The sequence below is a fragment of the Drosophila melanogaster genome, chromosome 3R (genome assembly GCF_000001215.4).
Source record: "Drosophila melanogaster chromosome 3R".
In the NCBI taxonomy this organism is placed as follows: domain Eukaryota; kingdom Metazoa; phylum Arthropoda; class Insecta; order Diptera; family Drosophilidae; genus Drosophila; species Drosophila melanogaster.
The window spans coordinates 18,274,650-18,302,032 of NT_033777.3; the positions used below are offsets into that span (position 1 = coordinate 18,274,650).

Consider the following 27,383-nt stretch of genomic DNA (forward strand, 5'->3'; position numbering starts at 1 on the left):
GCTGTCGATAGCACCAGTTCGATATACTGGTTCCCCGCGAAACCGTCCACCTCTAGTCCTTTTCACTTTAGCGAGGCGAAATTGTCACATTTACATTTGACAAAATTGTAAGTTTTGAAACAACTCTGTCGCTTTATTTCGGGTTGAATGTTTTCATTGCATTACTACCCACCCAGTGAAGTCGTTGAGTAACAGTTTTACCCCGTTCCCGCTCCAGGGTCGCCAACAAGCCCGCAGACAGCAACAACATCGAAAGTAGCTGCACAGCAACAACAGCAAACAGCCAAAATGCCCAAGAATAAAGGAAAAGGAGGCAAGAATCGTCGTCGTGGTAAGAACGAGAACGAGTTCGAGAAGCGTGAGCTGATCTTCAAGGAGGACCAACAGGAGTACGCGCAGGTGACCAAGATGCTGGGCAACGGTCGTCTGGAGGCAATGTGCTTTGATGGCGTCAAACGCCTGTGTCACATTCGGGGGAAACTTCGCAAGAAGGTGAGTGCTGCTCTGACTACGCTCTTTGTTTCGCCTGTGCTCTCTTCGCTTGCGTTGAGTGGGTGCCCCTCTCTAAGGTGGCTCTCTTAAGCCATTTTGGCATTGATTGCCAGCGAATGCTACGTATTTACGTTATTGTTTTTGTTGAAATGCAGGCAGTTTTTGTGATTTTGGGGGATTTTGCATTACCCTGCTAACTTTCGACCTTTCTATACCTAATTTTCAACTCTCTTTTTCTGCAATTCTCTTTTACTGGTCCATTATTGAGTGGGTGTCATCGTCCTTGTGCGAATGCATTAACAAAAGAGCAGTGGGCGGTGTGGACGGGGCGGCTGATTAATAATACGCAAGTGCCTATGCACTGATGTATGTATGTAGATGAAAGCAAAGCAATAGCACTGCAAATACAGGGTGACCGCCGATACTTAATTCTTTCAAATAATTCGATTTGAAATGTAAAAAGGCGTAATACTTAAAATAAGTACTATTCTGTCGAGGTTATAGTCAATTTCACTTTACTGTCTACTTAAAACCATATGAAATTTAATTTTATTGATACAATATATATCATTTTAAACAATAGAAGTATGATATATCATATAAGTATATATATATATATCATAAGAAGTATGATATATATAGTCAGTTTTCACTTCAGCGATTCTGAAACTAAGCTAGTGAAAAAGTTTTGCTACGCACTTTTTTTTTCAATTTTTTCATGGTAGTACACCTTACGCAAAATTTTGCGTATATCTTTTGCATTTGAATTAGCTATTCAGTTACATGTTTTCAATTGCGAATACAGCCTCCTTTATAGCACTAATTTGGGTGGTCAAACTGCATTCCATGAAATACCATACGTCCGCAATGGTAGTTCCTCCTTATCACCTACCTGAGTTAGCCCTGGTCGTGGTCACGGTCGTCCATATAGAGATTAGATCGTTTCTTCCGAAGGGAATGAGCACATGTCAAATTTTGGATTGTGCTTCACGCCGCAGGAGACGGGCGTCATAAATAAGATTCCATCCAAATCGACTGCGTCAAGATTCGCGGCGTAATTAGTGACGTCTTCGATTTCTAGTAGGTGTCAAGTAAATATACAATACCAGAAGTGGACTCCAATCGGAGCGAACAAATCAGACATGAAGTTATAAAGGAAACTACGCAACCAAAAAGATTCCAGACTCTTGAAAATCATGTCATACGTTAATTGCCAATCATTGGCACTGTAAATGCAAGTAAACAGATCGAAATAGAAGTTCACTAGCTAGCGATATTTCTTCAATTGAAATTCCAATGAATTCTTCGGGTATTAGATCTTGAACTTTTTATCTTTATAAGCGCCATAAATTAGAACAGAACCTGTCAGATTATTGGACATTGATTAACAAAGTAAATCACCTGCTGCACCACTGCAACTATTCAATGCCATTAGTAAAAAGGATTTTCTACATTTACATGCAATTCCAAACGAAGCTGGTGAAAGAACTTCAAAGATTCATAGCACGTGCTGTGCCATAAAATGAACCTCATGCAACATCCTGACTTGGCAATTATTCTTTGACCGCACTTGGTCAAGGGGTTTGGGGCATTTATCTAATCTACTGTTAAAAGTCGTGTCCGAAAAAACGGAAACCCAATTATAATTTGCAAGCAAGTGCGACGCAGTTTTATGTTTTTTAGTTTGCGCCATGATCTCCATAAATGGATTTATAATCTCACCTAATCTTAAAGTGATATGTTACGTAATGGCCGTAAAGTAGGGGATTCGTTTGGTGCATGTGGCTGAGACGCCATTGAATTAACAACGAATTTATTCGCGCTTGCACTTCTGTGATTAGATTTTTGAACCCAAACTTATGTACACGTATGTTGGTGTTGAATACGCTTTTCATTGCAACTGAGATTTTTGCATTACTAATTTGGCAAATAAAAACTCAGCGATTATAAATAATCCTTCACACAAATAACCAAATAATTAATTTTCTTTATTTCTTATCTATTTTATTGAAAATGCCCTATAATTGATCTGATAGTACAATAACATTTGAATACCGTGTGATGGGCTTGTGGGGAGTGCTTCACAATTTCTAGGCCATCTGTCAAGTTGAATAGATATGGATAATTCCTGGAAATTGGAAGTGCGGAATTACAGCTGACCGGTAGCCAATTACTCAGTTTCTGGGGGCTCAAAGTGCAGCAGTTGGACAGACGACTCAAGGTTCAACGAGCTCTCGATCCTCAGATGTCTGGGCCCAAAAACAAGGGCAGTAATTTTCGTACACACTGTCCCAAAAAAGTCTGTCAATCATCCAGCAGTCAGCTGATGGTGGCAATTTAGCGCTTTCTACGTGCTCCCAGCTAATCTAGTCACACTGATCCCAATCTGACAGTCGTAACATGCTCCCGATGCCCCTTTAATTTGGCCAGACGTTGCTCGGGAGCATGACTAATGCGTGGAAAGGCGCCAAGTGAATTGTGCTTTCGTACCCCAACAACTCCGCCTGCTCCCCGCCCAGCAACAGAATGGGATTATATCGCGAATTCTTATCTGGCCGACCGACTGCCCGCGCCTCAGCTTATTTCACAATCTATTTCGACTGGGCCAAATTTGAAGGAGCTCTCTGGTGGCTCTATACGCACTTTTCTAATTCAATCTGCGCAATTGGATTTAAATCCAAACTAAAGATCCGGTGTGCGATCTATTTTGGTTCTTGTTTGTTGAGCTAATTTGGTTAGAAAAGCAAGATAGTTATCTTACGCAATAACTGCGGAGTAAAATAGGTCACATTTATTCTATTTTAACTCATCCTACTTGGCTAGATAAGCTAAAAATAAGAAGACAGTTGAGATCTTTGTTCTATTTAAGTATTCACAATTTTATTCATGTTTTTTTTTTGGTAGCTTAGTCTAAGTCTTAAATTACTAGAATCGTGGCAGTATATAATTCTATATTTGTTCATCTTATTTTCCTAGTGAGATTGTCTAGAGAATCTACATTTTTCTTTGGGTTTTTCAATCTTTTGTGTCTTTTTTTTTGTATATTTCGTTTTTCGATATCTTCACATTCGAGCGCTAATTTGTGGGCGAATCTGCCTAAGTTGTATAGTATCTTTCCGATGATCATTATTACATGATCTTACATAATGTGGGTGGCCGTGCTGATGACCTGGTTGATCCACTCCGTGAAGGCGGAGACGCGAACAAAGACCGAGGGCGCGTTCTTCTGGCCGCATGGCATCTTGCCCCAGGACACAATGCCGATGACAATGTTGGCCTGCTCGAAGTGCTCCTCGCAGCACTGCTGAATCAATGGTCCGCCGGAGTCGGCGGTGCAGATGCTAACGCCTCCTGTCAGCGGGCCAGTGCACAGATTGGTCTCGTGCAATGGGAGTCCGGAGCGGGCGAGAATCTGTTCGCATAACTCCATGTCCAGTATGGGCATGTTGGCCTCCTGCAGGCGGTGCGGATAATTGGGTACCGCAGTCATCGAGACATTGCCCCAGCCGTACAAAGTTCCATATCCCTCCGGCTGGGCATCCTGCTCCGGCAGCGTTGCTGGCTGGACATAGGTGTCAAAGACCAGGGGCTCCTTGGTGTAAATTAGCGCGATGTCGTAGGGATTCACTCCGCCGAGATAGAGCTCGTGTCGCACGTAGTAGTCGATGTGTCGCATTTGAATGTTGCTCGCCTCGCCCTTCTGATCGTGAATATCGTGGCTGCCCGCCACAATGACCGAGTTCTCCACCGCCTGCGGTGAGCTGAGGCAGTGGGCCGCCGTCAGGATCCAGTGCTCGTTGATGATGGTGCCGGCACAGTAGTGGACCAGTCCCTGATCGGGTGTCATCATCTGGATGCTGACCACATACGGCGCCGAATGGGGAGTCGCCTCCCGCTTGGCCAGGAACTTTTTCGTCCAGTGCGTTTGTCGCGGTGCTTCCAGAGTGCTAATCCGATTCTCCAGCAGCCCGTAGGCCGCCAAATTCATGGCCATTGTGTGGGCTGCTCCCGCAGATCTGCCACCGCCGCACTTGCGCACAGTGGGCAGCTGTATGGAGCCGGAGGATGCAGAGCTTAGTACCACCATAATACTGGCTATGGTGGACAGCAGCACCGAGTAGATGCATCGGTAGGATAAGAGCATGATGTCCTCGCTCTGGTTGCACGCGCCGCACGAATTTGTCGAATAGTAGAAGGTAATTTTGACGGTTTTGGGGTTCTTGGTTGTGGAGGCGCGACTCGTTTGGGGATTCGATGTCGCGACTACTTTAGCTTTTCGCCCTTGTTCTGGCGTATCGATAGCACTTCACTTGTATTCCGTTTCGCTTTGGCATGGAATTCACTTTATTCGGCCCGATTTTGCCGTGTTCGTATTGTTCAGTTGTCTCTTGCTTGCTGCCAATTTTGGATTTGCCCGTCGCCAGCGAGTGTGGGCTGTATTTATAGGGAGAGCCGCTCTGGAGAGAGTGTTCCTTGCCAAATCGTAATTGGTGGCTCCTTATCGCTAAGAAAGCGCGAGCGAGTTTTGCCCCCCCATATATGGTAGACCCCTATCAGTGACGAGTTGAGATAGCAGAGTGCGAGTGCCAATGGTATGTCTAAGGTACTTTGGGGATCGGGCTTGTCTTGCCCTGGAATGCCCTACGTGGAGGAGTCCCAATCTACACATTGCTATGTAAAACAAGTGTGTACTTAGCACCCAGAATAGCAGAGTTCTAAAGGTTTCAATTTCAATCGAAGTAATTGAGAAGTGGTTTAAATTTATAACAATAACTAAGTAATCTAAGTTAGCTTGCTAACCAGTGTAGTTATGTTTATGACACATAGAATTATCCCGAATTAATGGTTATACCCATAAAAGTATTATCGCTGATTTTATTGATGGGAGTTTTGTTAAATGGAAAGCTCACAATGAATCGAAGTTAAGTTAGTGTTTTGCTAATATTGTGTTTTTTCCTTTTGTAGAAAGCTTTCTGTGTAGCCAAAGCCAAAGTAGCCAAACATATTACATTTCGCACTGAGCATACATACCAGTGCAAACTGGCTACGCAATCTCTGGAGTTCAATGATGTCTATGTCTATATATAGGGTATCGAGACCTGCTGCCTTGAATGCCATTCCACTGACGGATCACACATACTCGCTAACTTACTCATTGGCGGCACACTGCCGTGCAATCAGTGGAGAAATTGGGTGCTTCCCGGCCAGCTGTTTCGCGAATGGGCCCATCCAAGAATGTGGTACGCTTATCTGCTGGAAATCGTAATAGGGCAATTTCGATTCAATTTAGTCACGATTCTTCGCTTTTGGCATGATCTATCGTGTTGGTTTCCCGCTGGTTCCCGGATAGATAACCGGATGGAACTACGGCGCGATGCCATCAATTCGGTTTTAATTGATGATAAATACTCCAAAGTTCGTAGAGGGCCCGAAAGGCTTGTTTATTTTCAGCACGCATACGTAATGTGGGAATTATGCGACAGTGGCTTCGATTCCGTTTAATTAATTATAAAGCCCACCACAGGTATCATCGCTTATCGAACTTTACGTGGTCAACGGGTTTTCTTCGTATATGTGTCATCTATGCATGGCACTGGAATTTATATTGCACCCACCTTGGACGTAGAGCCAGTGGCAGGAAGTGGTTTTGGGAAGTGAATTTATGAATGGGCATTGAATCACTCGACTAGTGCAACTTGCCCTAGGTCGTTGACTTGAGTAAGTTTGTTTGAGTAAGTTACTAATATAAGGGGGGTTTTTCTCATTGCCACCCTAGCATTTACTGCATTTCCACTTCCTACTTCGCCAATCTTGTCTTGACGTCACTGGGTGATAGATATCACGATCTGTTGTCAGGCCTCCTGCGTACTCGCATCCGATTAGGGTAAATGCTTGCTCAAGAGGCTTGCCATTTATATGGCAGGCAGGTACCTTCTTATCGCTTCAGTACCAAAACTGGGTTTGCTCGTGATTGGATTTGAGATATCTCAATGTGTCTTATCTCGTCAGTAGCGAATTCCTCTGTTTTCCATGGAATTAGCCAGTGCCTGTTATGCGATCCATTCAGTTTGAACCCATCTATCTCCTCTATGTGAGTTCTTACTCGTTTTCGAGGGTTTTTTGGCCGGCTATAATCTTAGTTTATCAATGTTTGATGGTTTGTTTCGAGTACTGATTGGAATCCACGAGGAATTAATTACTCTCCAGTTCACGTGAGCTCCTCCGCTTGCACCTCTGCTTGCGAAATTCTGGCCAAAAAAAAGCCAATGGTCACTTTCAATATAGAACATTCTTACTAAATATGGAACTTTCCTGTTTACTCAGTTAGCATGGCGCTGCGTTGCGCCCATTTGTGAAATTCCCGGAATGGAGTCGCTCTGCGCCATAGATCAGTTATCTTTTATCTATTACACGGAATACAAGCTGCAAAATTGAGTTTGCCTTTTCCCACAGAATTACTCACAACACAAAAGAAACAAAGAGTCGTGGCCTTTCCCAAAAAAAAAAGTGCAGATAACAATGTTTATTTACGGATTCCCTTGGTACTTTCAGGTGTGGATTAACCAGGGCGACATCATATTGGTGGGCTTGCGTGACTACCAGGACTCGAAGGCTGATGTGATCCTCAAATACACACCGGACGAGGCCAGGAACCTGAAGACGTACGGCGAGTTCCCCGAGTCGGTGCGCATCAACGAGACAGTCACATTCGTGGAGGATGGCTTCGACGAGGACATCGAGTTCGGCGATGAGATCAGCTCCGAGGATGACGCCGACTCCGTGGACAACATCTGATTAACAAGAAACAAAGTGGCGCCGGGTGGGACGACGACGACGGCGGGAGCGTCTGGAACGTCTGTCTCGGCAGCAGCACCAGCAGAAGCGGAATCAGTTCGAGAATAGTAGGGAATTTAATCAATTGTAAAAAGCAGAAAGCCGGTAGCCCCGAGTCCTGTTCGAAGTCATAGCCAACATCCAATCTAATCCAATCCTAAACATTTATCCGGCATCCACAAAGCGGCGCAGCGGCAGTTAAATTGCGAAACCAAACCTATAGTATCAGTTCATTTATAGCCATTTTTAATGTTCTAATCTACTCTGAAATTGTTTTATTCCGAAAATCCAAATTGAAACGGTTTGATTTATGGCCGCCTTAAACAACAAATTATTAATTACAAATAGTAGAACTGTTACGCTGTGCAAGAAATGGAACATTGCGAAACATAAACTAATAATATTTGAATTAAAAACGAAAAAACAAAGAAAAACAAACGGATATTAGTTATTATTTATCTACCAACAAATCTATCCAACTAAATGAAAAAGTAAAAAAAAAAAATAAAAAACATAACGATATATTAATGAAATCTACAACTCATACACATAAAATAGGAGTTTAGCGAACACTAATATTTAAGGCAAAAGGATATATAATAATAATGATCAAAAGGCGAGATGTGAGGTTAGCTAGCGAGTAAGCAAAATCAAATCCATGAGTTTTCGCCAGATATATCTGCGCCCCATCCCCCCAAGTGTTCCTTTTCAGCGTTTCGTGTCATGTCTTTTGTTTTTATTATACACCTGCGTTATATTTTGATGGTTTTCCATATAGCAATATCCAAATCATTTTCCAAACGCCCCATTTTCTTTTTTGCTGTCCATGCATTCAGTTTTCCCTTTTCAGTTTAGTTGTAGTCTAATTCGAACCAAACAAAAAACAATGGATGTGTAAAAAGTGATGAGACTATTGATTTTTGTAATGAGTTGAACTCCAATAAATGGCGTTGATTAACCCGAATGCAAAACAGCACACGTTCCAAGGCTTTTTCACTTTTTGATAGTAAAATTCATGCTACAATTTATTATTAAATGCAGAAACTCGTACATAATTGTGTGTAAGCGGAAAACCGCCATCGAATTTGGCATCGTTTACAGCTCCTCGTGGCGCGAAGGGAACTTCTTGAGTATGGCATGGTAGAGACTGTAGAAGGCGTACACCGAAACCGTGATGATCACCAGCAGAGCTCCGCCGAACGCGATGCTCAGGAAGTTTCCATCGATGATGCCCGCCGAGCGGTGGCGCTTGGTGGAGAATATCTCCTCCGTGGTCGCCGGGTTGTTTTGCTGCTGGGACGTCCGCTCGGCCATCAGCCGCTTCATGGTGCTCAGCCGCTCCCGCAGAACTTCCACGGACTCGGTGTCCAGGTCAGAGGTTCCTAGAGCGATTTTGTTTACTTTCTGTTCTCATTAAAATGAATATATGTTATTAATACCTGTCGACTGGGATGCGGAAGCACTGGGATAGGTAGACATATTTGGATCTCTGTTCTGTGCTATTTGTGAAAAAACTGCAGCTTGAGCTGGCCAAAAACAGAGTTATCTTAAACGTTTTGGGGTGGGTTTGTTAGATTTTCGAGTTTTAAAAGCGCAGGCGCGTAACGGAAATCGCGCGGCGTTGCCACCCAATCGCGCTGCCAACTGCTTTGATTTGCGAAGAACAAATCGATAGAAACGGCTGGCAATCGATTGGGAACCATCTCCAAACACGTGAAACGCGATTTTTGATTTACCTTATGTGTTTTGAATGCTGCAATGGGTTTAACTAAACAATATTTGGCCTACCGGGCTATAGACAGCTTTAATATCATCACCTCCGGCCGCGCCAATGTGAACTTTGCCGTTGTGGACAAGACAGAGGGTCGATATGTGGCCGCTCCAGCTGCTGAAAATGTGATCGTGTGGGATTTGCGGTAAGGCTATTTAAGCTTTTCCTTTACTTCGTTTTTAAACTGACATGAATTTATATTTCCCCAGAATGGGCGATCGCAAGCTGACGCTGCGCCGCGAAAAGTTCGAGGTCACCTCCCTGAGGGTCTCGCCAGATCACCTGCACATTGCCGTTGGCTATGCGGATGGCATGGTGCAGATCTTCGATCTCAGCTCGGACAGGTACTACGATCCCATCTGTACGCTGGCACTCCACAAGAACGCTGTTAGCATCCTGCGGTACGATTTGCAGGGCATGCGTCTGGTGAGCGGAGGCCTGGACACCGAATTGGTGGTCGTCGATGTGGTGGAGCAGGCGGGAAGAGCTCGATTGAGTGGCCACAATGCCGCCATCACGGACGCCCATTTCCTGCAGCGTCTGGTAGACGAGAGCATAGTGGTAAGCTGTTCGAAGGACACGCAGATCAAGTTCTGGAACCTGGAGACGCAGTTCTGCTTCAAGACAATCGTGGATAACCGCACCGAAGTCTGGGCACTGGCCTTTATTGGGAATCTAATGGTAGCTGGCGCCGGCGAAAGCGGCATGAATGTCTACCGCCTGAGAAAGCACGACGGTGCCATCACTGAAACTCTGGAGTCTGCAGTTGAAGGCCTGTCTATTGATGACGAGGACACCATCAGCCCCATTAGCGTGAGCAACTGCGGCACCATCCAGCGCGCTGGAAAGGGCCGCACCGTCAACCTGGTGACCGATCCCAGTGAACGCGTGATCAGCTGCCACGGCACTAATGATCTAATCGAGAACTTCTACATCTGCACGCCGGACGAGGTAAAGAAACGACTGGCTAAGCGTCTAAAGAAGGAGAAAAAGGTCGCCGAAGATGAGGGATCAGACGAAGCAAAACTGTCCACGGAACAATCGCTGAGCGATGAAATCAAGCGACTGGAAAGCATTCGTGCCAAGCAAAAGATCAAGTCCATAGATGTGGTTTTGGGCCAGAACCAGGAGCTGCGTGTCCTTGTTAGTTTGGCCAACAACAGTCTGTGCTTGTACTCGCTGGAGGCGTCTATCAAAACGCGCAAAGCAACCGATCCCAGCGCGAAACTACTTAGGTCACTTACTCGTCTGGGGCACCAGTCCGAAGTGCGATCCGTATGCTTCAGCAACGATTCCCTGGCCATTGGTTCCGGAGCTGGAGAATCCTTTAAGTTCTGGGATCGAGATGCCATGCAGTGCCTGCGTACTGTGCCAACGGACTACATCCTCTGTTCGAAGTTTGTTCCCGGCGATCGCTACGTCCTTCTGGGCATGAAGAGTGGCAAATTGCTCATTGTGGACGTGGCAGCGGCTGATATAGTGGAGGAGATTCCGGCTCACGAAGGCGAACTTTGGTCCATTGCCATACTGCCCGATCAAAAGGGTTGCGTCACTGGCAGCGGCGATACCACGGTTAAGATCTGGACATTCGAGCTGATCGATGCCGGCGAGGGTGCTGCCCAAACCAAGGTGCTGTCCCTGCTGCACAAAAACACACTGAAGCTGGAGGAGACCGTGCTCTGTTTGGCCGTTAGTCCGGACATGAAGTACCTGGCTGTGGGCTTGTTGGACGCCACCGTGAAGGTTTTCTTCCTGGACACCTTTAAGTTCTACCTATCACTGTACGGCCACAAGTTACCTGTGATCTGCCTGGACATCTCCTACGACTCCAATCTCATTGTAACAGGATCAGCAGATCGTAACGTAAAAGTTTGGGGCTTAAATTTCGGAGACTGTCATCGTTCCATTTTTGCACACGACGATTCGGTAATGAGTGTACAGTTTATACCCAGGACGCACATGTTCTTCACGTGTGGAAAGGATGGAAAGGTGAAGCAGTGGGATGGCGATAACTTCGAGAAGATTCTTACCTTACCTGGACACATAGGCGAAGCGTATTGTCTGTCCGTTTCTCCGAATGGCCGATATTTGGTCACCTGCGGATCAGATCGAACTCTTAGAATGTTCGAGCGAACAGATGAGACTATTGTGTTGAAGGATGTGCAGGAGGAGGAGCGAGAGCAAATGGAGAATGAGCAACTGGCCACGGGCGAGGACAACACAGTTCCCTTGCTTCCGGGTCTGAAGATGCCGTCACGCAAAACAGTGGGTTCCGAGCAGTCTGCTGAATCGATACTCGAATGTCTGGAGATATCCAAACAGTTCGAGCTCGAGGCGGAGGAGAAACCCGAGTTACATCCTCTGATGCAGGCTTTGCAGGTTAAGAATCCCGAAGACTTCCTGGTCAGCACCCTGATGAGGATACGTGCGTCCGATCTGGAGGAGGCACTTCTTCTACTCCCCTTCTCCACTGTGTGCGAAGTCCTCGAACGCCTGCCCACTCTGCTGACCCAGCGACCCGACCAACTGGAGCTGCTTTGCCGCGTCACCATCTTCCTGTTCAAGGTGCACATGAAGCCCATTTCGGCGGCTAAGAACATGAAGCCGCTGCTCGTCAAGCTGCTCTCGATGCTCAAGCGGGACGTTGGTCAGCTGCGCGATGTCTTAGGATGGAACCTGCACGGTCTGGCCCTGCTGCAAACGGAAGTGGAGCAGCGCGATGGTGTCCAGCTCTTCAGGGAGGCCACACAGACCCGCAAGAAACGGGATAAGAAGCGGAGAGAAGCCAGCAAGCGGAGGCTGCAGATTCAAATGGTTTGAGACGCAATACCCTAGACTTAGTTGTATAAATCCAATTAAAACGATTAGTTATTCCGTGATTTACTGGATTTCTATATTTCTGTGAACAGAGTTTAATTTGACAATGAGGAATACACCATAATTCATAAGCCATGTATTGGATCACCGGCAATTTTCTGTATATGCATATGGGATTGACAAAATCGGATAAAAGCGATGGTGCAGCGAAGCAAACGGATAGCGCCGCTCGATTAATGGATGCAGTTCGCAAAGCGAACCCTTTGACAAGCATTTACAACAGAAAACAACATATCTCTTTAGAAGACGTGGACTGAAAGATTTAGCTTGAACATAAAACGTAGAACTCGGGATGAGCTTGGGAGACGGATTCTTCAGAGCAACCATAATGTATTTCCAGGCTAACAAATGCCGGCTTTGGGAAAGGTGCCATCGTTAGCGCCAGTTCCACAAGGACCTGTTTGGGATTATGCATTTTTTTTTATAAATGCTAGGAAGTAAATCTGGTGATAACCTACCTCCGCAGCGCTGGAAGGCACCTGGCGGTCCGTAGCTAAGTTTCTGGATGGTACACTTCTCAATAGGTCCGGTTGGCCGGCAGTAGGATGTGTACCTGGCCCACGGCAGTGGCTCCTTGGGCGGCACACAGTTCGGCAAGTAGCTGAGTTTGTATGTGGTGCACTTTTCCATGGGTCCCTCGTTCCGGCAGAATCCCTGTCGTGGTCGGACGGACTCGGCGCGTGGGAAACAGGTGACATCCACCGGCATGTACGACAACTTGTTCACCGTGCAGCGCTCCATGGCTCCAGTGGGCCGGCAGAAGGCCGTTCTCGGCATGATCGGAGCCCTCCTCACGTGGGGCTTGGCCACAAAATCGTGTTTCTGAGTGGTCATCGCATACATGGGCCCGTCGAATCGCAGACCATTTTCCATCGGGCGAATCGGAGGAGTGCGCTCCGTGCAGTTCGGTTGATAGGACAGCTAAAAAGGGAGAGATTACGTGTTTTATACGAAACTTTGGTGAGTTGGATGACTTGCCTTTTGAATGGTGCACCTTTCCAGCGGTCCTGAGGGCCGGCAGAAAGTGTCCCTGGGCAGGACGGGCGCCGGTTTGGTCCTGGAGGCATCCACGGGCATGTAGCTCAGCTTGTACACCGTGCTGCCGGAACCGGCGTCGTTGCCACAGAAGCGCAAGGTGGTAAGCGGCGTCACCGGAGCCGTACGTGCCTCATTGCAGTTGGGCATGTAGCTTAGGTTGTAGGTGGTGCAGACATTGGAGTAGCGCGGCGGCACACAACGTATTTTGTCGGCCCAGGGCGTGGGCTCCTTGGCCGGCAAACAGACCGGCATGTAGGACAGCTTTTGGATGGTGCAGCGCTCCATGGGTCCTGCCGGCTTGCAGTAGTGCGATCCCTGGACCATGGCCTTCGGAGGCGGATTCTGGCACACATCGATGGGCATGTAGCTCAGCTTCTGGATAGTACAGCGCTCCATCGGTGCATTCGACGTGCAGATAGCCACACGCGGCTTAATGGGATCCCGCTTCACGATCCCCTTGGGCACGTAGTCGTGCTTCTGCGAGGTCATCGCATAGATGGGTCCCTCGAAGCGCAGGCCGCTCTCCATGGGAACAATGGGTGGCGTCCGCTTAACCGGACAGGGTGGCATGTAGGATAACTTCTGTATGGTGCACTTTTCCAGCGGCGCCGTGGATGCTCGTATTTGGGAGCACGGCATTACGGGTCGGGCCCTAATGTTGTCGCCACAGTTAGCATAGAACGATCGTCGGTATATGGTGTCCGTGTCCAGCGGCGCTGTGGAGCGCATGAAGTGCGACTTGGGCAGGATGGGCATGGTGCGCGGCGGCTGCTGGTAGCAGCATCCTGCATAGTCGCCGCAGTCGCAAGGCGGACACGTTGAATTCGGCGGACAGGGCGAGAAATCCGTGGGCGCCTGGCAGGGATCGCAGGCATTTTGGCAATACGTGTTGCAATCACCGGACATGGCTGATTATGGGACAATAACCTCCAGAAACTTGAAATCAAACAAACCGACACGGCGATGTGGAGCTGACGAAAACTGGAAAATTGTCAATGGAAATAATTTTGTTTGCTCGGAGCTGGGAGAAACGATTGAGTAGACTTGACACTGCCGAAACGACTAAAGAATAATTTTGCAAAGACACTAGACAACGAAAAGTTTCCCGATGTGTTCCACGTATGCTGAGGTGGTCGAATGGAATCGAGTGTGGAAATGGAACACCACACTGAAATGTAACACATAGGCAACCAACTTGATTTTTGTGATCATCTTCATTTATTTCGGTTTACATTCTTCACTGCTAGGATATCCTGATATTTTTTTATTAGCGATAAGTCCTACGAATTGTGAGAGTAGCACTCTGCAAGGGACAAATAAATAACCATTCATCTTCTCACTCGGAGATGAATTGCCCTAAGCATTTGAAAGAATTATTAATACATACATAAACAAACGGCTTGCATCGTAAATTGGAATCTGTAAATGTGCCTAACTAAGCGTCTAACTAAACTCAATTTAAATAATTAAACATTAATAGAAATCACGTACATTTTAACTTATATACAATATTTTTTGCCTGCTCTATTGTGTTGGGGTCTATGGGGCTGGGCGAATACTTTAAGGATCAGCAAATCATTTCTAATACATATATATAGAATTATTTAGTTAACTAAACAGTTTCATTCGCGGGTTGAACATAAAATCAATACATCGATCCCGTGTATAAGCGGGTAGGAGAGGGATGGGCATGTTTCCAATACACCCATATAAAACATTTTTCGATTTTTCGCTTACAAACTAGTTGTCTTAGACTATATGCTCGATTCATAAGATTTTTCGAAAAGAATATAGTAAAAATAATATTATATATATGTGTGTGTGTATATGATTCAGTTCGCTCGACATCTACTCGCTTATCGACAATGTTTCGGGTATACAATTTATAGATCGTTAAAGATCGGGGGCTAATTATGGTTACAACGTAGGCAGATTGGCGGGCACCTGGTCCAGGAAGTTGGCCGGAAACTGTCCCTGACGACCCGCCACCTCGCCGTACAGCCAATCCTCGTTAATCCTATAAAGCACTGTAACCAATTCGTTCTCCTACGGGATAAAGAGTTGTTAAAAAATGATGTTAAGGCGCTGCTTCAAGGATAATTACCTGCAAGGCGAGATCTCCTTCGACTTCGCCCGGGAAGTGATACAAACAAAGCGCCGTCGGCAGTTGCTGTTGTGACGGACTGGGTGACGGTGCTGCAGCACTAGCGGTTGGAGCTGCAGCAGCGCCACCAGTGGCCCCCAATGGCACCTTGATGTCCACGTAGTTAATTGGAAAAATGCCCTCACATCCGGAACGCGTGCGTCCGCGCAACCACTCCGGCGTGGGATGGTCCAACAGATAGATTTTCTCGCCTTCCTACAAAAATCGGCATTACTATAATATAATTAAATCATATGAGAGTGTCAAGGACTTACTCTAAAACTAAGATCGCCCGGCTCGATGCCATCGAAATCGTAAAGCGCAACGGCGTAAGGAACCACTTCCTCCTCCATGTAGCCCTGGCATCCGTTGCTGAGCGCTAGCGCATCCACTTTCCCGTTGATCACGTCCAGCAGTGAGATTCCTCCGCTAGATGCCGGCGGCGGCGGTGGTGGTGGTCCTTTGGGCATCGGCGGCGATGGTGGTGTCTCCGATCCTGCGTAACCTGATGGTATGCTATAACCTGGCGGCAAATGGCCCCCAATAAATGGCGGTGGTTTCGGAGCCTTTGGCTTTTGCGATATCTTGGGCTTGATGATGGTGGGCATGGTAAGCGATTGAGTGGGCGGCAACAGACTCTTGCCATTGCACAGCGGATTGTCCGAGCCGCGCGACTGCACTTGGTACGTCTGACGCACTGGGGCGGAGCCAAAGCTATCGACTCCCCCGAGTCCAACGCTATCCACCGCCTCCCACGGATCCAGCGGACTCTGTGTGGAGGGTCGTGATCGATGATAATCGTCCTCGAATCCGCTCTCCGGCTGCGAAACGCTGCCATTGTTGGGCGAACTAAAGTTGCTGTCCGAACTGAAGCTGTCCACGCTGACGCAGTCGCTATTGGACTTCTGGGTAAAGGTTGGCGACGAAGGGGGCGAATCGAAGCTGATGAGCTGCGCATCGGCCGTCTGCTGCGAGGCATAATGGGAGCTGTGGCTGCTGCTCGAGGTGGTGGTTGTGGTAGTGGTGGCCGTGTTCCACGCTGCATTCCAATCCACATTGCTAAAGGCCGCCGACGATGCACTGCTGCTGCTGTTGTTACTTGGTGTTGCACCGGCATTGCCGCTGCTCAGGCCGTAGACACGATTTTCCGCTGCAGCCTTGGAAGCAGCGGCGGATGCCGTGGACGTCGACTTCTTGCGATGGAAAATGTTCGACATGAGTCTGCCCGTGCCGCCAGTGACCGCCGATGCCATCGAGGAGTTGGACTTGGTCATGTTCTGCCCATTGACCAGCACCTTGGGCGGCGGCGGTCGCGGCGGTGGCATCTTCTTGAAGCGATCATTTCCGTTGCTCCCGCCTCCAAATGGATCGTCGTCCCAGTTGGTGGCCGGCGTGTAGCGTGCCTGTGGAAACTTCCGCGTAATGCTCGTGCCACCCGTTGGCTCGTCGAAGAGGCTGCCGTTGTTATTGTTGCTGACGGTGGTACGTTTGTGCTGCGACTGCAGCGGTCCCTTGGGCGGTGGCGGCAGCTTGATGGTCAGCTTTTGGAGTCCACCGCCGGCGCCTTGCTGTTGCTGCAGGTGCTGCTGCTGCAGCTGGAGACGCAGCTGTTCCAGGCTGGCATTTGCCCCAGCCGCTGCGCTCTGGCCACGTGATCCGGGCGGTGCGGGCGCCGGTCTCGATGGAATGGTCATGCTATCTGCAATTGGCCCAAAAGGGTATTCAATTAACTTCGTGTATAGAACAGAAGAGCAGAGCAGCGTTCGCCATAATGGCGTTCCAAAAATTAAACATGCAAAATCAGTCGGTGTTGTTATCGCAAATATTTGTGCCTGATAAGCGACACTCACGACAAGTGAATTTTCGTCGAGTGCTGCTTCGAAATTGTTGCCTCGCACCCCACCAATGTGAGATCGGACTTTCCGTGGCACTTTTCTTCTACTCAAAATTTCAAAAACGAAACAAATACGAAATATTAACGAGTTTGCCGGTTTTTTGTGAGCAGAACATTCAGCTGTCAAGGAATTCAAATGTCATTTGAAAGAGATCATTTATGAATGATTGCTCTACTCATAATTGTAACAAAATTGTGGCAATGTTTTCATCAAGGAATTTCTTACTCGTAATGCAAGAGCATAAAAATGTACTTTTACTTTATCTGAAGGTCAAGCCACCCTGCCTTTATAATGAACATTAAGAAATGCTTATTGATTTACAATGCCAGATAAGATGTTAGTTAGCTAAAGTACTTGATTCAAGTGGATTTGCAGCAGAGTGAAGAGACTTGTGATAAAATACGTACGCTTCATTTACTGATAAGCAAAATGGATTTTATGATTATTATAAGGGAACACAATGAATCACGCTAGTAAAGCTCCATTGATTAGAGCGATGATTTTCAGCTATCAACAGCTGGCGAAGTCGTTTAATATCAATAAGTGGCAACAATCAATCGACAGGTTAGTACTTTGTGTTTACGCTGCAATGGGCCAAAGAAGCGAAAGAATAAATATAGAACTTGTTGATTTCGCAGGGGTTTCTCGAACATTTACGTCATCGTTCGCATCCACAAATGTGCTCATCTGCTAATTACTGCGGTTTTTTCTACATCTGAATGTCTATTTGTGCTTTTTTTTTTCAACCAACGTCAAGATAATAAGCAGTGAACAAAAGTGATATCAATAGCGGAGAATTGAAACGTTTTTGAGTTACGCCAGAGCCAGAAAATATGACTGCAGTGTGTCACCCACTTGTTGGGTTGCTTTGCTTCCCGGTGCCCGGCACATGGTGGAACCGAACCAAGCCGATCTGAGAGCGCAGCTGAATTGGACTGCATATGTGCCACAAGTGGGATAATCAGGAGCCGGGCAAAACACATGAACAATGCCCAGTGATAAGAGCAAATCCAATGTCGCCTCTCGCGAGAACAACGAAATGGTTTGCGTAAACAAAACAATTTTTATAAACAATTTTAAGTCGCAAAAAATGTTGAGCTATCAAAGGGGCGGCGCGCGTATCATTTGATAAACTAAACCTATTCGCATATACATATGTAAAGTATGTATATTTTTGCTGCGATCCAAAAGATGGGAGGATGGTCGAAAATTAGTGCGTCACATGGAGAATTCCCAGAAGCCCCCCATCCGCGGAAATGAAATGACAAAAAAGTTGGGAGGATATGGCGCCGTGGTAAACAATTTTCCGCCTCTTTGGGTACGGGTGTGTATATTTAGTGGTAAATATGTTTAAGCATATGGCCGGAATTACATATGTTTATTGTTTCTGCGAACACAAAACAGTTCGCAAATATTTGTAAGCACTTTTGTCTTCTTTATGTGAAAAGTGGTTTCCGCCAGAAAGAACTTGTTAAAATATACGTAATTCTAAGGCCAAAAAAGATCTAAGAAACACAAGAAACAAACTGACAACATAGTTATATATAAATGGATCAAATTATGAACGATTTGTTTTCGCTTAATCAAACAAACGTTTCGATTTTAAATTACAAATTCACATTCATTTAAAAGTCAATGATCGCCCAAAGAATCTGAACAATATGCCATTTAACGGATGGTCCGAATGTGTGCACAAAAGAACTGGAATTTCATTTTTAGATATTTTGAAAACTTTCAAACTCTTTCAGTCGCAGTCGTAAACAACCAAACATACCGAATGAACGCTGCATGCGAAATTCATGCAAATTTTCCATGTCATTTATAGAGAAGACCTTTCGTGTTAGTAAAATAAACACAAAACTTGGGCGAATGAATAGCCAAATCTCTGTTCATTTCGCCCATCATTGAATAACTTGCTGCACAAAAAAAAAAAAAAAAAACAATTGACTGGCTGCTAAACTGTGACGTTAATGGCAGACACGTTTTCAACGGTTAAACGTAGAACAAACCTGGCGTTTACAATCTAATTAAAATCACCTTCAGAAGGTGATGATGGCCAACCGCCCACCGCCCAATTTTCACCCACCACCAGTTTGTTGGGGTTCCTTCCACTGAATGCCAATTTAATCATTTTGCTTACTATTCGCTTTGTATATGGACACATGTGCAAAAATTGAAGAGCAAAGAACATGAGCACTCAGTCTATTTACAATGGCAAACACGCTTTCCTTTTTCCCATTTTCCGCGTGGCGTCAGTAAAATTGATCAAATAATCATCCTAATCACTGGCGGGGGCAAATCTAAATAAATGATGACAGTGAACGTTTATATGAGCTGCTCTACATTACACCCATTATCAGGCCATTTAAGCAAATTAAACTTGAGTTGCAGCTAATGAGAATCACGCATATTAGAAGGCAAATAAAGTTAAGCACTAGCGTAAAATAAGGCAACAAGTTAGAAACTAGTTTATACCACGTTGGTTAGAAGAGCAATTTGGCTAAAATCTCTATTTAAAATTGGACGAACTGGTCGAGTAAACCTTGTAAGGTGTTCCTAAGATCAACTGATTCTTGATTTCTAATAAATTCGATCTGAGTTCTTTCCTTGATCTAGCGAAAACTTGAAATCAGTTCGATACCTTCGGAGGTGTGTAATAAAAAGCTACTTCTTTTCAGCGGTTCAAGCTCAAGAGCATTCGATGCTAACCGGTTTGCACAGCGACTCCCTCCCTTCATTCGCCACAAGATGAGAATGAAGTCTGTGAAAATGTCTGCTAATTGCTTGTTTTCATTTGGGTTTTTTTTTTCAGTATTTTCAGATACGGTTTTTCATGTAACTGATTTCCAGTGCAACTGCGCTAATGGGTTGCGATGAATGATTCAGTCGCCGGTTGACAAAATGTGTGGGCAAATACGCTCTGTGATGCGAGACACTTGGGTTTTGGGGCAACTTTTACTTTACTGACACGGTGGACCATCATCATCCTCAAGCTTGACCGCACGTTCCGAGCAAAGTCTCACGAACAATGGAAGTCGGAGGAAAGCAGAACAAAAGAAAGTGACAAACACATCGATCTCAGGCATATATGTATATATTGTATATATAAATATATATATACAGAGTGTGTGGGGTGGAGCTGATTTGTTCAAAGACTAGTGAGAGCGATATTGGTAATCGAGTGGTATTAATTGGACTGGATTGCGTTTGAAAGAGCAATTTCCATGCTCCGCTTTTAATGAATTGTGCTCTAACCCAGCATTTCTCTTTCCACGATCCAAATTTCCTTTTGCCATCGATTGTTGACACTACAAATTGTCGATAGATAGATACTTTGACATTATCGTTGACGGTGCCTTAAAAAAAAAAAAACAGGCGCGACGACCTTGAATGCTTTTATTTTCAATGGCCAAATAAAAACTAGACCACAATCACATCACAAAGGGCTACAAGTGCTCCATTAGTCGTCTCCGACTTGCGCCACTTGAGCGCTCCATGAAAAGCATTAACCTCTGAATGATTTGGATCTCTCGATTGGAGTAGTACACAGCAAAAACGATATATTACCAGCCATATAGATATGTATATGTGTATATTGTAATAGAAGAAAGTTGTTTAGTTTGTCACGTTTGAAATCATTTCTTTTCGAATCATTCCACTCATTTCTGTCCTCTGGTATTCCTTTCAAAAACTATAAAATGTCATGAGTAATTTGTAATGTCGCTTGATTCAGTTTACACGATAAAAGAATTGTAAAAAAAAGAAGTGTTTCTAAAGCAAATATACATCAAGTGAAATAAATATTAAATAACACTCATTTCTTGAGGTGTAGCGTAAAAATAGCAAATGGGAGCAGCGGCAATAAAAGCTCCCCCATCAGATGAACAAAATAAAACGAAGGCAATGCTCGTCGTAACGTCGAAGTCAATTGAATTTAATGCCATACATTGCAAGTTAAATGAACTTAACTGAAACAAGAGAGAATGATCAAGTCGATTTCCTCGACTATCAGATACCCGTTACTCAGCTAGTGTGAATGCAAAATTTCATCATTTTTCTGGGATATCGATGATGTTGGGTAACAAAATGAGAAAATATTTTAACAATTTTCAAAAGTGTGGGCGTGACCGCTTTAACGGCTTTAGGGCGTTAGAGTGACGTGGCAAAAAGCCACGATGCGTGGTCCAAGCTTCCGGAGTTCAAAAAAAGATTTTTTGTACTCGGCTAGCTTTGCCCTACTCTACGATTAACGGTTATAAAAACACGCCCAACTTTTGGCTTCCTTCGCTGGTGTCAGTAGTTGTTTTTCAAGCGCCTCAAAACCTGCCCAATATGGCAGAATCAGAATCGAAAAGAACGTGCCCGCAATGCGTTCATGCAATTAAGCAAATTACGGAGAGAACAACGAAGCCGAAATCATTCAATTTACATCAAGTGCGATAAAGATGGGCAATGATGGGAAAACAGAGCCATGCTTTGTTCAATTCTTTGAGGTTAAGGTTTATTGAGCTCTGGCGATCTTTAAAAGGCAGTCTCGTTCGTCGAAAGAGCTCTTTATCATCGAGGGGTTAAAGATTAATGAGCGCTTGTGGATACAGCTTGAATCTGGTGCGACAACAATCTTTACGCAGATACACGCTAGCAAATATTTGATCGGCAAATTTGGCGCTCTAAGCAGCAGCAGTCTTAACAGAAAAAAAAAATCTAAAATTCTTATAGGGGAGACCGGAAAAGGCGAAGAACAGGCAAAAGCCCAAATGCAAAAACGGGTTTTACTTACTTAACCCAAGATTTTGCATAGTCTTCACAAGTCTTCCTACTAATTTTTATTTGCTATGCAAAAGCGGAATGAATAAGTATGAAATAGGTGAAATAACCATTCTACATTGTCAGCACGTTTTCCTGTTCATCGTATACATACGTACGTATTATGTATGTATGTATTTTTCTGTACTTTTTGTTCTCCCTGCCGTTCCATTCCAGCTCGTGCAGTTCGTTCTAAAAGCGTATTTACATACACACAACTATTGATAGACATACTGCATATACAATGTAGTTTTGTGCTAAACCCACAAATTCTAGACAAACAATGCGGTCTGAAAATTGCACGTTTGCATGTAAAATATATGGGGAGCAGCAGATGAAATTCATCACTGAATGCTCCTCCATCTCCTACCCCTGCAATCCACTCGTGCGTTTCATGGCGGGACACTTGGCGAATGTGGGTCAAAGTTGAACACAATCAGAGCTGAAAGCTTACATCAGTACTTTCGAACACGCCCACATTTCTGTGCACTCCAATGTGTATCCGAGTACTGAGTGCAAAAGCAAAACACTTGCCGCCCATTTCAGTAGTTAAAAAACAATGCACTTTGAAAAGCCTATAAAGAGGATCTTTTGTGCCATTTGCGTGTAGCATCAGATTCAGTCGTATAAATGATACCCTTGGGCGTATAATAATATTTAATATTCTGATACTTTTTGATATCATCTGCCGTTATCATAACGAAACGGTGTATACGATTTAAGTAAGCATATTAAACCGCTTTATTGCTTGGCATTTCATAAGATTGCACTTCTCTAAAAGATTGTGTAATATATATATATATATATGTATATATACATTGCGTGATATACATTTCCTGTTTTTGTCATATGAAGATTGCTCTGCGAAGGGTTTTTATCACTGGGCACTGGCGTAGAGAAAAAGGGTGCTGGAATAGCATATGTTATATGGTTATGGCTACCATGTGAGGATCGCCCGAAAGTCAGTCAGCTGGAAAGTGAGGTAAGCGCGCAAATGCACCACCTGCTGCGTCCGAAAGTGACAAAACGAAAACGAAACTCCTTCGGTTTTCTATTTTATTAATGGGTAAAGAAGAAGCTTCGTGCAGAGTTACACAGAGAGAAAAACTGCAAATGTATGACTCGTAAAAAAAGTGTATTTAGTGACCAATGGTGACCATTTGAAGCGGTATTTATGTAGGCAGCTGTTCTCTAATAATTCCAGTTATTCGTTAAATGCAATGACAGTGTTTTTCGTGTGCTGGCGATTATGCAGTCAAAACAGAAAATGGGTTTCCCATCCCATCCATAAATGTCACTGTACTCCCCGCTTATCGCTTGAGGCTTGAGTAAACAGTCGGAACAAACGTAGCATATCGGTTTATGCAATACTTTTTGAATTGTACAATAACTATTGTGCAGTCGCCAAGTTTCCCCTTTTGCCTTATACTTGCAGTCAGCCGGGCAAACATTTAATTAATTAACAAATGCGACCTTGACTGGAATTTCAATTAAGTAAGTAGCTTGAGCAAAACTTTGATGAGAATGGTGGAGTGATGTTACATATGTATGTATGTTTGCAAAAGCAAGCAGTTGTCAGGGTGATGTTGTGGTTAAATATCAATTGCGGGTAACTAACCTTTTGGTGATTTCCGATTCGTTCCGATCCGATTCGTTTCGATTCAAAAAAAAAAAACCGATCCGCAAAGTTGGTTTAGTGGTTTTTTTTTGTCTTTGCCTTTTTGGTTCGCAGAGGGTGGACCAAAACAGTTAAAAGTTAAAGAGAGTGACTAATGCCGCACGCACACAGTCGCACTCAATTTGTTGTCATACACACACAGAGAGACAAGCGCACACTCGCGGGCATCAACTTTGCACTCTTCTCACCCCCTCTCGCTCGTTCACTCGCATTCAAGGTGGTTAACGAGAGGTGAGCCAACAAAAACAACAACAGCAGCAGCCGCGGAGCGCACTCACACACACGCGCTAAATAGCTGAACAGCAGCTGCAAAAGTAGTAGCACGTATCCGCAGAGACAAAAACGAAGAAAGCAGGAGATGGAGAAGGAAGTGCGCCTGCAGCTGCGACAATTATCACCCGATTATTTCGCAGCGTGTATTGCGAAATGTGCGCCTTCGATTTGCTAAATACTTTTGCTTAATTATACGCACGCACACACACACCAAGGCACTTTCCCATAACGAATTTAATTCAATTCAACGACGTGCTGCACGAATCGCTTTCAGCTGTGCATTTAATAGCGATATTTGTCGGCCTTGATATGCGTCGATGTTTTTCAATGGTGTCGCAGAAGAGTTATGGAATAATTTAATTATTTTTCGTTTTTATTGCGCCGCGAACGCGTCCGTTATGTTGATTCTGCCAGAGTGACCGTGGCTTGCAGTCGAAATAATCCAGCGATTAAAAGTTTAATTTTCCCGCGGTTTTCAGCACTGTTTTCTATCGATTAATTTAAATGCTTAGATGTGTTTCCACTGGCATCATGGTTATAATAGGTTTTAACTTGTTTGGTTCCTTTTGAAAGTACTTAATCTAATTATACTCTCCTTGACTAATTGCTTTGGAAAATGTTGATAGCGAAACCTTTGTTTTTAATAAAAGACAACTGTTTCTTCTCTTGAAATCTCTAGTGTGAAGATGCTGAAATGACCCACGATGTAACCGTTTCTCCGGTTAAATTGCAACACAGTCTGACCAGATCAAGGTGCCCAAGAAAATACTTCCAAATTAAAAGCAAACTTTGCTTTCCGCATCCCTTAGAAAAATAGAATCCCGATATATATTATTTGGACTGCTCGAACGCCGCCGACGAGCCCAAAAACGCGCGCACATTTACAACGACAACAATACAAACTTGAGCTCAGTACGTAAACTTTTTTGACCAGCTGCCGTTAGAAGCAAATCAAAGCTGCGACGATGGATGACTCACGCGAAGAAAGCCAGTTCATTGTGGACGACGTGAGCAAGACGATTAAAGAGGCCATCGAGACGACCATCGGCGGTAACGCCTACCAGCACGACAAGGTGAACAACTGGACCGGCCAGGTGGTGGAGAACTGCCTGACGGTGCTCACCAAGGAGCAGAAGCCCTACAAGTACATTGTGACCGCCATGATCATGCAAAAGAACGGTGCTGGACTCCACACCGCCAGCTCCTGCTACTGGAACAACGACACCGACGGATCGTGCACAGTACGCTGGGAGAACAAGACCATGTACTGCATCGTTTCGGTCTTCGGACTGGCCGTCTAGAGTGGAGGAATGGCAGGACTGCCGGAATTCGCGATGAAGATGACTTAAAAGGGGGAGGGACTAACAAGATTGCCGTCGTACACCAGCACACACCAACAACACAAATACCATACTTTTTTGATCGGCCATCCATCCTGCTGTAATAACAAAATTTATTATGGAGCACTTGAAAACCTTGTCGTCACTTCCAAGCAATTAGCAAGCAACTATTCCGTTGCCAGTGTACTCGCCTAATGTTATTCTTGATTTTCAATCTAAAAACGTAAATAAAAAGTGTATAATACCGTAGCATAATAAGTTAATCATTGCAAACTGTTTTCAATGGGTCATCATTTTTTGGGTCGTGGGAATATTTTTCGTTTCCATGGCAGCAATTGGCCATTGGTCTAAAATCGATTTAAATTCCCAGGCATTTGTTAAAATTAAACTTTAATGGTCTTTCTCTTATTTCTTTATTTATTTTAGTTTATCAAAACCTTCTATCGTTTAGAATAATAATATTCCTTCTGGCATTGCCCAAAATAACAAAATCAGAAGTACCTGGATGCAATAAATGTAATTGGCGCGCCAGGGTTTGTTAAATCGATGGCGGGCGCGGTGTCCTTGAAGATACTCCTACTTCTTGCGCTGGAAGCGACGGCCCGACTTTAGAGCCGGAACCTTGCTGGGCAGGCGCAGGCTAAGGATGTCCGAATTGGATTTTGGCAGAGCGTTCACAATGTGGGCGTACTGCTTGATCCGAGCCTTGGTGGTGGCCAAAGCACGGGAGAGGACATTGATGTCCACTTCGAACTTCTCACTGAGGAGCAGGGCCATCACAATAAAGTGTGTCAGTGCCTTTTCACTGCTGAAATTGGTGCGAGTTCCCTTCTTTGCCACATTGGGATCCGCAAAACGATGGCGTATATCATTCTCGATCTTCTCCGTGATACCAGAGAGCTCAGCCTTTTGCATTTGACGCGAACGAAGGGAAATTAGCGACTGCAAGGCGTCCATGTAGATGATAAGTTTAATGTGCAAGAAGTCTCGCTTGGATGAAACGGGATTTTCCTGAATTTTGGCCAAACATGACTTGAGGTATTCCGATTTAATGCTGCAAGGAACAGAAATTTTAACATTTAAATGTTACTGCTTTTACCAAACTACATACGGTAGAGTCTGCACAGGCGTGGAGAACACCACTTTGGCCTCCTCCTCGAGACGTTCGAGCAGAGAGCTCGGGATCAAACTTTCCACAGCGTAGACTTCGTCCACTTTGGTTGCCTCCTTGTTGAACTCGGGCACAATGCTGGCCAGGTACTCCTCATTGTTGATGCTCACATCACCCAGGGTGCCGTCCTCTTCGTCTTCGTTGAGCATGCTCGAATTCACCGTTTCGTCCAGATCCTGACGCATCACCTCCACGTTGACCATCATCTGTTCGCGGTTGTCCACGAAGCGGGATGCCTTGCGCCCTCCAAACTCCTTGAGCAGCTTCTTGTTGGCGTGCTCCCGGCTCATCGTGGGACCCGTTCTCTTCTGTCGCTCCAGTTTCTTGTAAACGTGATTGTACATCAATGCCTCTTGCACTGGCACGACTTTAACTTTGTTGGTTAATTTGTTCCTTATGAAAATGTAGGTATCGACTTCCTCGCTATCCTTCACCTCGCCCGTGTACACCTGGTCACCCGCGTATACTAAGGCATGCTTTTTGCCATCTACGGTGCTCTCTACCATGCTGAAATCTGCGTCGCCCAAAAGAGATCCATTCTGGAATTTCACTATGGATGGAAGGTGAGATTGTATATTTTCTTCCTAATTGATGGCTGCACTTGTTAACTTACGTATGGTAGGTATGTTCTCGTCTCTTTTATGATCGCATACGGATTCTATTATAATTTTATCTTCCATTGTTACTGCGTTATATTTGAATTTTTCTGGCTTTTAGAAACAATTCAAATGTTGCACGTGTGGAAAACAAAACAGATGACATGCGATGGACGAAAGCTGAGTGATATGAAAGCCGATTCCAGCCAAAATCGAATAGTCGATAAGAATCGATAGTTCAAATTTTGAAAATTGGTTTCGACAGCATTTAATATTAAAACATTTACTAACCTTTGACTAAACTAACTCATAAAATTTAAATCTAGATCTGGTAAACATAAGAAAGATTAATATATCATTGTTCTAAGCAGCAGACTACTTATTATAAATTCTAAAATAGTTTTCTGTTTCACGAAAATTCGTTTTTCATTTTAAAAGAATATATTTAAAATCTAAACTACGTGTCAAA

The 27,383-nt window shown here is 44.8% G+C and overlaps 8 protein-coding genes across 13 annotated transcripts, besides 1 other annotated feature; 3 read left to right on the forward strand and 5 right to left on the reverse strand.

Annotated features, from left to right (window-relative positions):
- The first annotated feature begins 15 nt into the window (after positions 1-15).
- On the forward strand, positions 16-8,356 carry eIF1A (eukaryotic translation initiation factor 1A). Of its 3 annotated transcripts, none has more exons than NM_206509.1 (3): positions 16-107; positions 177-492; positions 7,045-7,835. In NM_206509.1, the coding sequence occupies exons 2-3, from the start codon at positions 289-291 to the stop codon at positions 7,285-7,287; spliced, it is 447 nt and encodes a 148-aa protein (NP_996231.1). In that variant the 5' UTR covers positions 16-107; positions 177-288; the 3' UTR covers positions 7,288-7,835. The 3 variants fall into 3 exon arrangements, with proteins under 3 accessions (NP_996231.1, NP_524728.2, NP_001287386.1); NM_079989.2 differs by having other exon boundaries at positions 218-492; NM_001300457.1 differs by having other exon boundaries at positions 49-107; positions 218-492; positions 7,045-8,356.
- Positions 3,532-4,873, reverse strand: CG7142 (uncharacterized protein). The gene has a single exon (NM_142446.4). It carries the CDS (start codon positions 4,634-4,636, stop codon positions 3,632-3,634), a length of 1,005 nt encoding a protein of 334 aa, NP_650703.1. The 5' UTR covers positions 4,637-4,873; the 3' UTR covers positions 3,532-3,631.
- Positions 8,329-8,879, reverse strand: CG14312 (uncharacterized protein). The gene is made up of 2 exons (NM_142447.3): positions 8,766-8,879; positions 8,329-8,708 (listed from the first exon to the last, which is right to left on the reverse strand). Exons 1-2 carry the CDS (start codon positions 8,803-8,805, stop codon positions 8,422-8,424), a joined length of 327 nt encoding a protein of 108 aa, NP_650704.1. The 5' UTR covers positions 8,806-8,879; the 3' UTR covers positions 8,329-8,421.
- Positions 8,880-9,010: 131 nt separating this feature from the next.
- On the forward strand, positions 9,011-11,975 carry CG8064 (uncharacterized protein). Its single transcript, NM_142448.4, has 2 exons — positions 9,011-9,242; positions 9,307-11,975. The coding sequence occupies exons 1-2, from the start codon at positions 9,085-9,087 to the stop codon at positions 11,915-11,917; spliced, it is 2,769 nt and encodes a 922-aa protein (NP_650705.1). The 5' UTR covers positions 9,011-9,084; the 3' UTR covers positions 11,918-11,975.
- Positions 11,971-14,128, reverse strand: CG7131 (uncharacterized protein). The gene is made up of 3 exons (NM_142449.2): positions 12,953-14,128; positions 12,433-12,895; positions 11,971-12,371 (listed from the first exon to the last, which is right to left on the reverse strand). The coding sequence occupies exons 1-3, from the start codon at positions 13,916-13,918 to the stop codon at positions 12,316-12,318; spliced, it is 1,485 nt and encodes a 494-aa protein (NP_650706.1). The 5' UTR covers positions 13,919-14,128; the 3' UTR covers positions 11,971-12,315.
- An 88-nt stretch (positions 14,129-14,216) lies between these two features.
- Positions 14,217-24,230, reverse strand: l(3)05822 (lethal (3) 05822). Of its 4 annotated transcripts, none has more exons than NM_143794.3 (4): positions 23,475-24,230; positions 15,431-16,854; positions 15,117-15,371; positions 14,217-15,058 (listed from the first exon to the last, which is right to left on the reverse strand). In NM_143794.3, exons 2-4 carry the CDS (start codon positions 16,847-16,849, stop codon positions 14,930-14,932), a joined length of 1,803 nt encoding a protein of 600 aa, NP_652051.1. In that variant the 5' UTR covers positions 16,850-16,854; positions 23,475-24,230; the 3' UTR covers positions 14,217-14,929. The 4 variants fall into 4 exon arrangements, with proteins under 4 accessions (NP_652051.1, NP_001262703.1, NP_001262702.1 ...); NM_001275774.1 differs by lacking the exon at positions 23,475-24,230 and adding an exon at positions 20,019-20,077; NM_001275773.1 differs by lacking the exon at positions 23,475-24,230 and adding an exon at positions 17,906-17,987.
- Positions 21,026-21,214: a mobile genetic element.
- Positions 24,231-24,579: 349 nt separating the features above from the next.
- Dlc90F (Dynein light chain 90F) lies at positions 24,580-25,395 on the forward strand. The gene has a single exon (NM_058008.4). It carries the CDS (start codon positions 24,773-24,775, stop codon positions 25,106-25,108), a length of 336 nt encoding a protein of 111 aa, NP_477356.1. The 5' UTR covers positions 24,580-24,772; the 3' UTR covers positions 25,109-25,395.
- Positions 25,396-25,545: 150 nt separating this feature from the next.
- Polr1E (RNA polymerase I subunit E) lies at positions 25,546-27,079 on the reverse strand. The gene is made up of 3 exons (NM_142451.3): positions 26,932-27,079; positions 26,259-26,868; positions 25,546-26,201 (listed from the first exon to the last, which is right to left on the reverse strand). The coding sequence occupies exons 1-3, from the start codon at positions 26,996-26,998 to the stop codon at positions 25,724-25,726; spliced, it is 1,155 nt and encodes a 384-aa protein (NP_650708.1). The 5' UTR covers positions 26,999-27,079; the 3' UTR covers positions 25,546-25,723.
- Positions 27,080-27,383: the final 304 nt, after the last annotated feature.

Excerpts from the sequence above, each read along its gene's own strand:
- Dlc90F (NM_058008.4), top strand. The coding sequence starts at position 24,773 with ATGGATGACTCACGCGAAGAAAGCCAGTTCATTGTGGACGACGTGAGC.
- CG7131 (NM_142449.2), bottom strand. The coding sequence starts at position 13,918 with ATGTCCGGTGATTGCAACACGTATTGCCAAAATGCCTGCGATCCCTGC. Across the intron at positions 12,896-12,952 it reads AAAGGTGCACCATTCAAAAG|CTGTCCTATCAACCGAACTG; the intron begins GCAAGTCATCCA and ends CTCCCTTTTTAG. Across the intron at positions 12,372-12,432 it reads TGCCTTCCAGCGCTGCGGAG|GTCCTTGTGGAACTGGCGCT; the intron begins GTAGGTTATCAC and ends AATCCCAAACAG.
- eIF1A (NM_206509.1), top strand. The coding sequence starts at position 289 with ATGCCCAAGAATAAAGGAAAAGGAGGCAAGAATCGTCGTCGTGGTAAG. Across the intron at positions 493-7,044 it reads GGGGGAAACTTCGCAAGAAG|GTGTGGATTAACCAGGGCGA; the intron begins GTGAGTGCTGCT and ends TGGTACTTTCAG.
- CG8064 (NM_142448.4), top strand. The coding sequence starts at position 9,085 with ATGGGTTTAACTAAACAATATTTGGCCTACCGGGCTATAGACAGCTTT. Across the intron at positions 9,243-9,306 it reads GTGATCGTGTGGGATTTGCG|AATGGGCGATCGCAAGCTGA; the intron begins GTAAGGCTATTT and ends ATATTTCCCCAG.
- CG7142 (NM_142446.4), bottom strand. The coding sequence starts at position 4,636 with ATGCTCTTATCCTACCGATGCATCTACTCGGTGCTGCTGTCCACCATA.
- CG14312 (NM_142447.3), bottom strand. The coding sequence starts at position 8,805 with ATGTCTACCTATCCCAGTGCTTCCGCATCCCAGTCGACAG. Across the intron at positions 8,709-8,765 it reads TTCCGCATCCCAGTCGACAG|GAACCTCTGACCTGGACACC; the intron begins GTATTAATAACA and ends AAATCGCTCTAG.
- Polr1E (NM_142451.3), bottom strand. The coding sequence starts at position 26,998 with ATGGAAGATAAAATTATAATAGAATCCGTATGCGATCATAAAAGAGAC. Across the intron at positions 26,869-26,931 it reads CGAGAACATACCTACCATAC|TGAAATTCCAGAATGGATCT; the intron begins GTAAGTTAACAA and ends TTCCATCCATAG. Across the intron at positions 26,202-26,258 it reads ACGCCTGTGCAGACTCTACC|CATTAAATCGGAATACCTCA; the intron begins GTATGTAGTTTG and ends TGTTCCTTGCAG.